The sequence below is a fragment of the Vulpes vulpes genome, unplaced genomic scaffold (assembly GCF_048418805.1).
Source record: "Vulpes vulpes isolate BD-2025 unplaced genomic scaffold, VulVul3 Bu000000666, whole genome shotgun sequence".
Lineage (NCBI taxonomy): Eukaryota > Metazoa > Chordata > Mammalia > Carnivora > Canidae > Vulpes > Vulpes vulpes.
Window position 1 is genome coordinate 924503 of NW_027325671.1, and position 11809 is coordinate 936311.

Below are 11809 nucleotides of genomic sequence, written 5' to 3' on the forward strand. Positions count from 1 at the left end.
TCGTGATTAATAATTTGGGTAGGCTACTTGTGTTTCCGTAACCATGGCTGAAATGCTTTAGAAATAAGCTAAAAAATAAATAATGAGATACTTTCTTTGAAAATATTTGAGAACAAAGTTAAGTCAATAGAATTCCTGACTGGCTATAGTAATCTTCCTAATGTAACTCAGCCTGAACTAAAAAATTCAGTAGTTGGGGAAAATTGCATGCTTCATTAGTGGTTTTCCTTATTTTGATCTTTTCATCTTCCTTTTGGAGGACACTAAGCACCAGAGTTTGAAATCTTCACCATGTGTGGCTCTTTGATCCTTCACTTATTAGTCAGTGTTTTACTTCTGAACATAATTCCCATTAATTTAGTTAAATATATATTTGAATTGTTGATATAAGTATTAAAATTATGCTAAGGATATGGATTCAAGGAAATTAAAATTAAATATAATTATCAGTAGTTAGAATAATTGAATTATTTTAACAGTAATATTGTATGTATCATTATTTGTTGTTTTATAACAAAAATGTAAAACTTAGAAGCTTACAGCAGTATACACACATCATCTTCTAGTTTCTATGGGTAAGAAATTGGGCATGGCTCACTTGGGCCCTCTGTTTCACAGTCTTTCACAAGGCCTGAATCATGATCTGTGGTCTCATGTGAAGGGTTGAGTGGGGAAGAATACAGCACATCCATTCTCACTCAGTAGGTCTTCACAGCACGGAGTTCCTTGCCAGTATCAGAGTGAGGTTTTCATATCCTCATTGGCTTTTGGCCAGTGACTTCCCTTAGTTTCTTGCCATGTTGGCCTCTTCAGTATGGCAGCTTGCTTCATCACTGTGTGCAAGCAAAGAAACAATAGATAGTCTACCAGCAATACAAGTTCACAATCTTTAGCCTACTCATGGAAATGACATCCTATCCGTGTCACCCGGTTTTTAAAAAATTAATTAATGAGAGGGAGAGCATGAGCAGGGGAAAGGGCAGAGGGAGAGGGAGAAGCAGATTCCCTGTTGAGCAGGGCTTAATCCCAGGACCTTGGATCATGACCCAAGCTGAAGGCAGATGCTTAACTGCTGAGCCACTCAGGCACCTCATGTTGCTGGTTGTTACTTAAGAGGGAAGTTATTCATAGGGAAAGAATGAATAATACTAGGGTGTGGAGCCCATCATAGAGGCCACATGCTGGTTGAAATTAATCATTTGTTACACAAACCAGGTATTGTATGAATCTTTTGTTAGACTATACTTTTTTATCCTAAAATAAGTTGCTTTGAAGAATTTGAAAATCATACACTATTTATCTTTTTTTTTATCACATCACCAGAATTTATTCTCAGCCAAATTTCTCTTTATTTCAAATTGTATCATAATTTGTGACCTCCTCCCCAAACATGGTGTTAGAAATACAGACCTAGACTGTTATTAAGAACTTAATGGAAGAGGTATCACATAGAGGTCAAGGTATGATTTTATTCATAATCTCTTTCTACCAATTGCTACACATCTCTGAGACTCATTCCTTCTCTTTCAAATGGAGACTGCAGTGCCATCCTATTTGCTAGTTTTGGAGGTTTACATAAAATGATAAATTTAAAGCATTTAATATAGTACTGGTATGCATTAGGTACTACATGAGTGGGCTTTATCAGTAATATGTATATCATTACTTAAAGAATGAGAAATCCTTCCTACTGAGGAAAAACTATTACTTCACTCTTAGTAAACTTGAGTTGTTGTTTTCTTATTGGGGGTTACTTGGCTTGTTTAAAGTTGTATTTAAGTGAAAATAGAATTTAACTGACTCTTTGCTACTGAATTGGGATCTATAAAGGAGCCATGATTTATAGAAAAGCTTCCATAGATCAATCACTGTGATTAAATTAAGATTGTTAAATGTCCACATTATCCAAAGTGATGTACAGTTTCAGTGCAGTCTCTATAAAAATCCCAGTAGCATTTTTGCAAACACAGGGAAAAAATCTTGAAATTTGCGTAGGACCACAAAAGATTCTGAACAGCCAAAGCAATCTTGAGAAAGAAGACAAAAGAAGGAGGTATCACATTGCCTGATTTCAATCTTTATTACAAAACTATAGTAATCAGAACAGTATGGGACTGTCATGGAAACAAATAGAGCAATGGAACAAAATAGCCCAGAAATAAACTGACACTTAGAAAGACAACTGTCTCTGACGAAAAGTGTCAGGAATACACAATGGGCAAAGGATAGTCTCTTCAATAACAGGTGATGGGAAAACTGAATCTCTGTATGAAAAAGAATGAAATTTAACCTTGTCTTATACCCTATAAAAAGATCAATTCAAATGGATTAAAGACTTGAATTTAAAACCTGAAAATGGGGATCCCTGGGTGGCTCAGTGGTTTGGTGCTTGCCTTCGGCCCATGGCATGATCCTGGAGTCCTGGGATCGAGTCCTGTGTCGGGCTCCCTGCATGGAGTCTGCTCCTCCTCTGCCTGTGTCTCTGCCTCTCTCTCTCTCTCTTTCTCTCTCTGTGTCTCTCATGAATAAATAAATCAAACCTTTTTTAAAAAAAAAAAACCTGTAAAACTCCTAGGAGAAAACATAGGGAAGAAGTTTTTTTTTTTTTTTAAGATTTTATTTATTTATTCATGAGAGACACACAGAGAGAAACAGAGACATAGGCAGAGGGAGAAGCAGGCTCCATGCAGGGAGCCCGATGTGGGACTCGATCCTGGGACTCTGGAATCATGCCCTGAGCCAAAGGCAGGCGCTCAGCCGCTGAGCCACCCAGGTGTCCCAGGAAAGAAGCTTTTTGATGTTGATTTGGCAATAACTTTTTGCATGTGACACCAAAAACACATGCAACAAAAGTAAAAATAAACATGTGGGACAGTGTCACTATCTAAAAGGTTTCTGCCCAACAAAGGAAACCATTAACGAATGAATTTTAGGCCTTTAGTTTATATGTTACATGTTTTTTAAGAAATCAATAGAAAATAATTAGAGGCAGTATTTTGACAACTAGCCAAAATTATATTACCCAGAAAAAAATTCATAGGAATTAAAGGTACAAGTAGAAATTTTTATTTTTGTAATATGTGGGGGAATAAACATTGTTAGAGACTATCACAGACATTAGTATTTTGCTCAATAAATGGTGGTTAACTGTAAATCCTTCTGAAAGCTTAATTTACCATGGAGGATAATTTCTGTTACTGTGATAGTCCTGAGGCTGTCAGTTATTGCCAAATAGCTTGTGAATGAACTGAACCCGGCATTTAGTGCAAGTTCAGAGAGTGAACATCTTTTAAAACCCACTTCATACAATGCCTGAAGTTTTGAGCATTAACTTGACTTGTTTGATAGAAATACAACTGTCTTAGTGAATGCCCCATTCACAGAACACTTTAAATCAGAGGAGTACATTGATTTACAGGCCATATAGAAAAAAATACAAATAGGAGCAGTTCTGTAAATTGAGAAAGTAAATTCCATATGTAGAGTGGAAGGCCAAGAGAATTTTATTTGAATATCTGAAACCCTTTATGAGCACATCTTATTTGGGATTGGTGTCCTTATATTAATTTACCACAGTGTTTGTAAGTACAGGCTGTGCTGTCAATTTTGAGAGAGAAGTGAATGTCATATAGATAATATTTTGCAAATACAAAAGTTATTTAATTTCTTTAATTGTTTTTATTTGGGGGGGGGGGGGAGGAAGGGCCTAGGGAGAGGGAGAGAGAGGATCTTAATTAAGCACACAGTGCTCAATCTTCCGACCTGTGAGATCACAACCTCAGTTGAAATAAGAAGTCAGACGCTTAACTGACTGAGCCCACCAGGCTCCCCAATGCATTTTAATTTCTACCTGTAGACTTGTTCCATTCCACTATTTTCCCTCTGGTTGGGCCATAAGATTTATAGTTCCAGGGAAGGAGATACTAGATATCACCCGGCATGGAGAGTCAGTTTTGATTCTCGAGTTGGCTTTCTTGACCTTCTAGCATGACAGAGCCATGAATGCCATGGCATGCATAGATATAAAAGGATTTTCCATGTTTTTGATCCCCTGTGACATATCAATAACCAGGACAGACAGATTAGACTATAGAGTCTCATATCTGTGTCTAGATCAGATGAGAAGGTGGGAACTCACAATCCTGCCTCAGAGGGTGTAGGAAAGAGGTGAGGCAAAAATAGGGGGAGCGAGCAGCCAGACATGTGGCCCTTTGTCTCCTCTTCCTACCGTAAGTTCTGAAGGAGGACACATATTAGAAAAATGAAGGAGAAAGCCAGAGGCTGAGGCCTGCTGAGGCTTCTTGATTTAGCAATAAGAGAAGCACTGCATGCTACCCAGAACAGTCTTGTCAAAGTAAATTGTGAGGCTTTTTTCAGAGTGCAGCCTTATTTCTAGCTCTCCCATGCCACTGTGAGATCCCCAGAGCAGGGCGCAAGTCCGAAACTGCCACGACAGAGCCCAGGAGTCTGTTGAGACTCTTCCTAGACAGTTTGCTGAAGACGATGCCAAGGCCAGGCAAAAGGGGCTGGACAATCCAGGAGGCAGCAGAGATTGTTTTGTTCTGGATCCGGACCTCAAGAGGATTAAAGACACCTGTTGACTCACTTGAGTCTGCAGGGAAGCTGATTTGACCCTTCCTATGAAGACTGAGAAGACACTGTGAGGTGTCCCCAGGCTCCAGCTTCTGGAGCAAGCCCTGACAGGATGCCGAGGGAGAGCCCCAGCAGTCCTGCAGCCCTCCAGCTGCGGAACAGTCCAGAACAGGGACTGCCAGAGCATTCCAAGAGTCCATGTCCCTGTCATTGCACTCGGCTCACATACCAATCGGGCAGCACCTTGAGGAGGAGGAGGGGAAGGCCAGACCCTGAAAATTCTGAGCATTGATTCATAGGCATACAGGTAAAGACTGCATTCAGCTGTTTAAATTATTTAATCTGGCTAGAGTTACCTCATTACCATAAAATTTAATTTTCCACCAACTGATGGCTCCAGCTTGCGAAAATAAAGCTAGTTGTGGAGAAATAGGATATATATATATATATATATATTTTTTTTTTTTTTTGCTGGCATGTGTGGGCACATCTGACACCTCATTCTAATGTTTTTCTTTGTCATTTTTATAGTTAAATTATTCAAGATATATTTATTGTATTGTGATAAAAACTGTGGCCAGTAGGTTACATGGATACACCCAAAGTCTCTAAGAAACAAGGAGAATCCTTGGAATTTTTTTAAAGGATTTATTTCTTTATTTGAGAGAGAGAGAGTGTGTGCGCATGAGCAGGGGGGGACAGACATGAGGTAGGGAGGGTGAGAAAGAGGGAGAGAGAAACAGACTCCCTGCTGAGTACAGAGCCCAAAGTAGGACCTGAGATCATGACCTGAGCTGACATCAAGAGTTGGGCACTTAACCCGCTGAGCCACCAAGGCACCCTTCCTTTTGAATTCTTTGCTTCACCTCTCCCCATGCCTCAGTACATCTTCAGGAAGACTTTAATGGAGAAGAACGTAGTAAACATTTATTAGTTGCTGCCTCACAGCTACAGAACTCTGAACACTCCTGGTCGGTGAGCACTCAGTTCCCCAGAAGTGTCAGGAAAGGAAAGTACTTGAGGTTTTGCGGTTATTTTTCTTCCATTAAGAAAATAAAGACAGATTTTGGTTTCTTTTAAAATCTGTATTCCTTTTTTTCCTATGTCTCCTATTCACAAAGCCTGGTTTAGCACTTTGAATTAAATATTTATTGAACTCCTATTGTACAGACGTTGAAGTAGGATCTCAGAGAAATGCGCAGCCCTTCCCCACAAGGAACCAACAGTCCATGAGGAAAGAAAAAAAACTTATTAAGCTTATTTATAAGCCTCTGAAAAGGTTCTAAAAAGAAAAAATAGGTCTTGGAAGCAAATTGTATCTCCTCCCCTCTGCTTATATCCTCATCTACAATTACCTGCTTTATCAAGGACCTGGCACCTTCATTTGTAAGTTGACTCACAGTTGAGGCTTAGTTTCAGTTGGCTCATATGAGCTTTCCTTTTCTAATGCCTGTGACACACACACATGCACACACATTCTTTGGTACATTCTTACTTTCTTAGACTTGCTTATTCCAGTACAACCTGTTGCCACTACCTTATTGCTACTTCAGCCTAACAGACTTAGAGGTTAGGAATGCAGACACTGCAGCCAGTTGGCTTGCTTCAGATGAGATTCCCGCCCTGTGCCCCCTTTCTGGCTGTGGGAATTAAACCCTGGCTCATGGACTCATACATAGTTGAAGGAATTAATGCATTTAGTTAGTGAATTAATGAATTCATAGGCATCCTTGTATTAATGCTGAAGCCCTTGCCATAATGTCTAGACCCATCATAAACAATACATTTCCTTATTTTCATCTATCCATTCTTCCCTCCCTCCTGCTTTTTCATCATTAATTGATTTCCATGTTTAATTAGCCAGCATGTGGTTAAGAACCATGATCACCCAGCAAACTCATGATGTTCTTATCCTCTGGAAGGAAATGTAATGTATGGTTTTTTTTTTTTTTTAATTTGTTTATTTTTTATTTTTTTTTAATTTTTTATTTTTTTATTTATGATAGTCACAGAGAGAGAGAGAGAGAGGCAGAGACACAGGCGGAGGGAGAAGCAGGCTCCATGCACCGGGAGCCTGATGTGGGATTCGATCCCGGGTCTCCAGGATCGCGCCCTGGGCCAAAGGCAGGCGCCAAACCGCTGCACCACCCAGGGATCCCTAATGTATGGTTTTGATACTGGATGAAGGAGACGTGGACAAAAGAAAGTCCCATCATATATACCTTTCCTTAATCAAATTTTGAAACTCTCCCCAATTTTTTTTAATGAAGTTTTAGTTTAGTCTGTGTCCTCAATTTCTGTGTTCAGATTATGTGCTTCTTTCCAACATTAATATTCTTATTTTGTAGTAGTATTTTTAAGCATAAAGAACATCTTTCCTCTGCTGTGCTACATAAGGCCCTAGTCCTGTTTGAGCTGAATCATAGTATCCTCTGAGGTGAACGTGCCCACATCCCCAAGGTCAGGGCGAGTGCCTTCCATAGCCTCTGCCTTCCAGCAGGTCCTGTGGAATCCCCTAACGTCTCCGTGGAGACAAAGCAGTCTCCACTCCTGGTCTCTTTCAGATAGAGAAGCTGTCTGATTTTAATAACCACACACAATTTTCATGCTCCAAGTCCAGCTTGATTCTGAATTTCCATCATAGCTACAGGCCAAAGCTGCCCCCACTCTGACCAGTGGGATGGAGTGGTGTTGGTGAATCAGCAGCCTCGCTGGCTGTCTGCTGTCCTCACTCTGTGCTCTTGGCTTCTGCTGAGCCGCTTAGGGGCAGAGTGGTTGTGCTAATTCAGCCAGCTGTGGGGCTCTAATATGGCAGCTCCCAAATGCTAGTTCTGCATGAACCCCTGATCCCTGTAGCTTTCATGGGTGACACACTCATAAACTCCTGAAATTCTCTCCTGTCTTTAAGCTGGTCCTGTGCACAGAAGACCCCTGACCATATCTTGTTTCTGTAATCTCCTTGCCTCAGCGCTCTACCCTATGGGGGCAAGGATGCCACCGAAAGGCTCAGGCTAACTTTTGTTTTCTCCAGGTAACTGATGGGAACTTCACACTTACTTTTCTTAGCAAAGAAGGGATGACCAGACTTAATCTCTCCTTGCCCTCTTTCCTTACCCTGCCCATGATGGCTGCCCCATGCTGTGTATGTTTTCAGATTTCTTCAGACATGTGCCAGCCCCCAGGCCCAGGGACACTAGACAGGCCCTCAGAGCACTCTGTATGTGAGTACCAGGGTAGACTCAGGCTCTTGCAGCTCAACTGGCCAACAGGTGCAATGAGAAGCTATCCCTCTTCCTCCCAGACACTCCCTTATATCTCAATGGCTATCTTGGAGACCCCATCAGTGGCCTGGGGGTCGGAGAGGAGACTTCTTCTCTGCTCTCCCAAAGTTAGGACCAGACACCTCACCTCTTAGCTAGTCTTGGAGGAGGCTGATGGCAGCTCTTTTCAGCTGCTCTCCTTAGAAGAGCTGCTCTTGCTGAAATGCCCAGGGAGAAGGAAGAGCTCCATTCTTCGTCCTGTGTAAGTATTAACAGATTGCTGGCACAAGCCCTGTTACCTGAATGGCATATTTGATTTGGTTTTAATTAATATTTAATGTTAATTTTGACTCATAGGTACAGAAACTTCACATTTTTATGGGTTTGAATTAAATTTCTTTTTCATTTTCATTTTGTTTATGGCAGTGTTCATGTCATTTCTACATCTGGCTGTATATCACTCCTTAAAGATGTCTGCCCTGTCTTAATGAACGTTCGTTTTGTAGGGATTTGGGTTTTTATATATAACTTGCAGGCATAATTCCTTTAGCAAGTAGGATCTTGGCATCCACAAAATTCTCATTAATGAAAATCCTACAAAATGAGAGAAGAGCTTAAAAGTAAGTTCTCAAATAGTGTTTACTTTTTATAATCTAAATCTGCTGTTAAATCTGCCCTGGTCAATTATAGCTTAGCTCTAGTTGATCTCAATAATGGAAATACCAACTCACTTACCTTGTTTAGAAATCTTAAATCCCAATCTCCATTGTAATCTTACAACCAAAATTATAGTAATATTGCTACTATACTTTCATTTGATATTTTATTTTATTTTGATCAAGTAGAGAAAACTCTATATTTGGGCTGCATCGCAGAGTCCTCTTTAGAATGAGACCTGGGGATTTCCTAGCAAGATCCTTGACATTTGCCCATTAAAACTGCATCTTGGATATGATTCAAAGTAGCTTAGCCTCAACCAGCAGTAGCTCATCATTTGCTGTGTAGCTTCCTCTTTCCACCTGGCCAGGTGCCGTTCATTTTGCTTTTCCACATGTACTATGTAGTTCTCCATCCCATGAGCCTAGGTGCTGTCACTACTGCTTGCAAACTTTAAGATAAATTTTAGAAGGATCTGCCTGTCATAGAACTATTTACATTAGCCATCCATTATAGTGTTACTACATCTATCAGCAATATCTCACCATGTGGACTTGAACTACCATCATCTACCATGTCTTTTTTATTTAATTTAAAGATTTTATTTATTTATTAATGAGAGACACAGAGAGAAAGGCAGAGGCACAGGCAGAGGGAGAAGGCTCCATGCAGGGAGCCTGATGTGGGACTTGATCCCGGGACTCCAGGATCACGCCCTGAGCCGAAGGCAGGCGCCCAACCACTGAGCTACCCAGCGTCCCTACCACGTCTTTTAATTAAATGCATGTCCACTGGGAACTCAAGTGTTCTGCAATGTCAAGATGTCTTTGCTCCTATGTATGAAATTTCTGGTTGTTCTGTGTAGATACACAGAAATGCATTCTGTTTCAATGTATAGACACATTTTACACATTTTACTCACATTTTAAAATTTGCATTGGCACAATTTTATTTTTTTTATTTTTTTTCATTGGCATAATTTTAAATGTTTTAGATAGCACCTAAATGAACTTTGAAATATTTTACTTTCATCGGTGTTAAAATGGCATATGCTGGGATTGTAGATACACAAGATAAATAAAATACATAGGTGATGCGAATATATCTCAGGTACATAGCAAGCATAAATTTTAAAAAATCTAAAAATTATAAAAATAGCACAATTAGCCATTTTGTCATAGCTGTAATAGATTATACTTCTCAAATAATTATTCAAATTATTATGGGATTTACCTGGAGCAGTGAATAAGTGTGCCCATCAGTGACATGCAGAAGAGCGTGCAAATTACAGCTTCATTTGAAAGCCTTCTTAACATTTTGATTAAAACACTTATTTAAATGTTTGCTTTAAAACACATGTGGACTGTTCTACAAAGTGGATGCTGACATAAGATGAGGTATATGTACCACCAAAAATATCAGTTTCTAGGGAAGTATTTGAAAATGCATGCCAGTTCATACAAGACCCAATTAACAGTAGAAATAGTTGAATAGACTTCCATAACAAGTGGTAGTGGATGAGAGTTATTCAGGCTATTAAAATGATAAATTAAAGAAGATACTTCAGATTGTAACGGCATTCCAGGGTTTGGGTGGCTAAGGCAGAGCTGTGCTATTTCATTTTATTCTAGAAGAATGTAGTACAAATGAGATTCTGGATTTCAGGAGTAAGACTTTCTGTCAACCTTGACTTCCCTTTGGATATGGAGAAAGCAAAAGGCAAAAAGGGCTCCACGAAGTGGGCGGGGGGGGGGGGGGGGAGACTATCTGGCTGGCCAATCCCAACCTGCATTGGAAGAAGCCAAAGAGAAACAGCAGGTGTATGGTGAACCAAAGTTACCAGGAACCTCAGCAAGTGGGACCAAACGGAAGAGATCTATGAAAGAAGGCAAAGCTTCCTGTTCAGAAAAGACGGCACAAGAGAGTACAAGAGTAAGAATTGGGAAGAAAATCCCAGTTCCTCCATTACCTTTGAAACTACCACCAGCCACCTTGCTTCACCAAGATATCCTGTGGGCCTGGTGCCAAGAACTCCAGCTGAGTACCAAAGGCCAGAAATTAGATGTATATAAGCGAACCTGCGAATATGCTTACCCAGATCAAAAGAAGAACTTTCCTGTCACCACAGAGGAGGCCAAGATTCTCACCCAGACACAAAGAAGGGTGATGATGGACAAGGGGGAAATGTCTCTGGAAAGTCCTGGAACAAAGATACCTTCTGATGGAACCTACCCTCCTGAAGTGGCTGCCCATCCTGAGGGGTCTGATGCTCTCCTGGAGGGGGTCAATACTGTTGTTGTGACCACTTTGGCCCCAGATTCCATGTTTGCCTCCTGGTCCAGAATTGCAGCCAGGGCTGGGAAGATGGAGACAGTGGCATCGCCACAGGAGGCCCATGGTGCCAAGTGGTGTGTGGTCCATGGGAGAAGCATGCCTGCAGGCACAGAAGGTTGGGTTCACCTGCAATTTCATGCAGGACAAACCTGGGTGCCTGAAAAGCGGGGGAGAGTATGCGCCCTCTTCTTGCTCCCCGCTTGTAACTTTCCACCCCCACAGCTGGAGGACAATATGCTGTGTCCCAAATGTGTTCGCAGGAATAAGGTGTTAATGAAGAGCCTCCAATGAACTTTCAATAGCAGGAAAAGGGACACAGCTATGATTATAATCAATGGTACAAAGAGAACTACAGTCAACTCCGTGGTGACACTGATGGCCAGGCTGTAGGCAGCTCACACCCTCCATGCTGCCTGCTTACAGGGACACAGGCTAGTGCATTGCAGATTACCCTCCAACCTCCACTGGGGCCTGCGGCTTCATGGGTTGAGATGCGGGAGCTCTTAGATTTTAAATTGGAAGAGCATTTCAGAAATTACCATTTCTTCTATTTAATAAGAAGAAAAAGTCATTCATACTACCAAACGTTTACCCTTCTGAAATAGAAGTGACCTTAACTTCTTTTAAAGTGGGAATCTGAGCCTCGCCTGGCAGAGGGTTTGGGGGTGGGGGGTGGAGTGGAAAGTACAGGTGTGCTTCCACACTGGATTTCTCTGCAATTCCAACTCCTCCAGAGACAGCTACACCTTCTTAGGTTCGTGACTTCAGGCTGTTGAGTATTTTAAACCAAAGGGAAAGTTGTTATTCTTTCCCACTCCCCAAAACATACTCTTAATATAGAAAACATTTTTTGATGTTTTCTTAATAACCTGAGACCTCTATGGTATGTCTCTGGGATAATAATGTGGAACACTTTGCGGGTATTATTTCTACTTGTAACTATCATGTGTGTTTCTACTGCTTAA

The 11809-nt window shown here is 40.9% G+C and overlaps 1 protein-coding gene across 1 annotated transcript; it reads left to right on the forward strand.

The window, feature by feature from the left end:
- Positions 1 to 10213: 10213 nt before the first annotated feature.
- On the forward strand, positions 10214 to 11143 carry LOC140596463 (developmental pluripotency-associated protein 4-like). The gene is made up of 2 exons (XM_072745103.1): positions 10214 to 10247; positions 10300 to 11143. The coding sequence occupies exons 1-2, from the start codon at positions 10214 to 10216 to the stop codon at positions 11133 to 11135; spliced, it is 870 nt and encodes a 289-aa protein (XP_072601204.1). The 3' UTR covers positions 11136 to 11143.
- The last annotated feature ends 666 nt before the right edge of the window (positions 11144 to 11809 follow it).

Bases quoted from the DNA above. Each gene is read 5' to 3' on its own strand.
- LOC140596463 (XM_072745103.1), top strand. From the start codon at position 10,214: ATGGAGAAAGCAAAAGGCAAAAAGGGCTCCACGA. The intron at 10,248-10,299 runs AGTGGGCGGGGG...AATCCCAACCTG, and splicing joins AGGCAAAAAGGGCTCCACGA to CATTGGAAGAAGCCAAAGAG.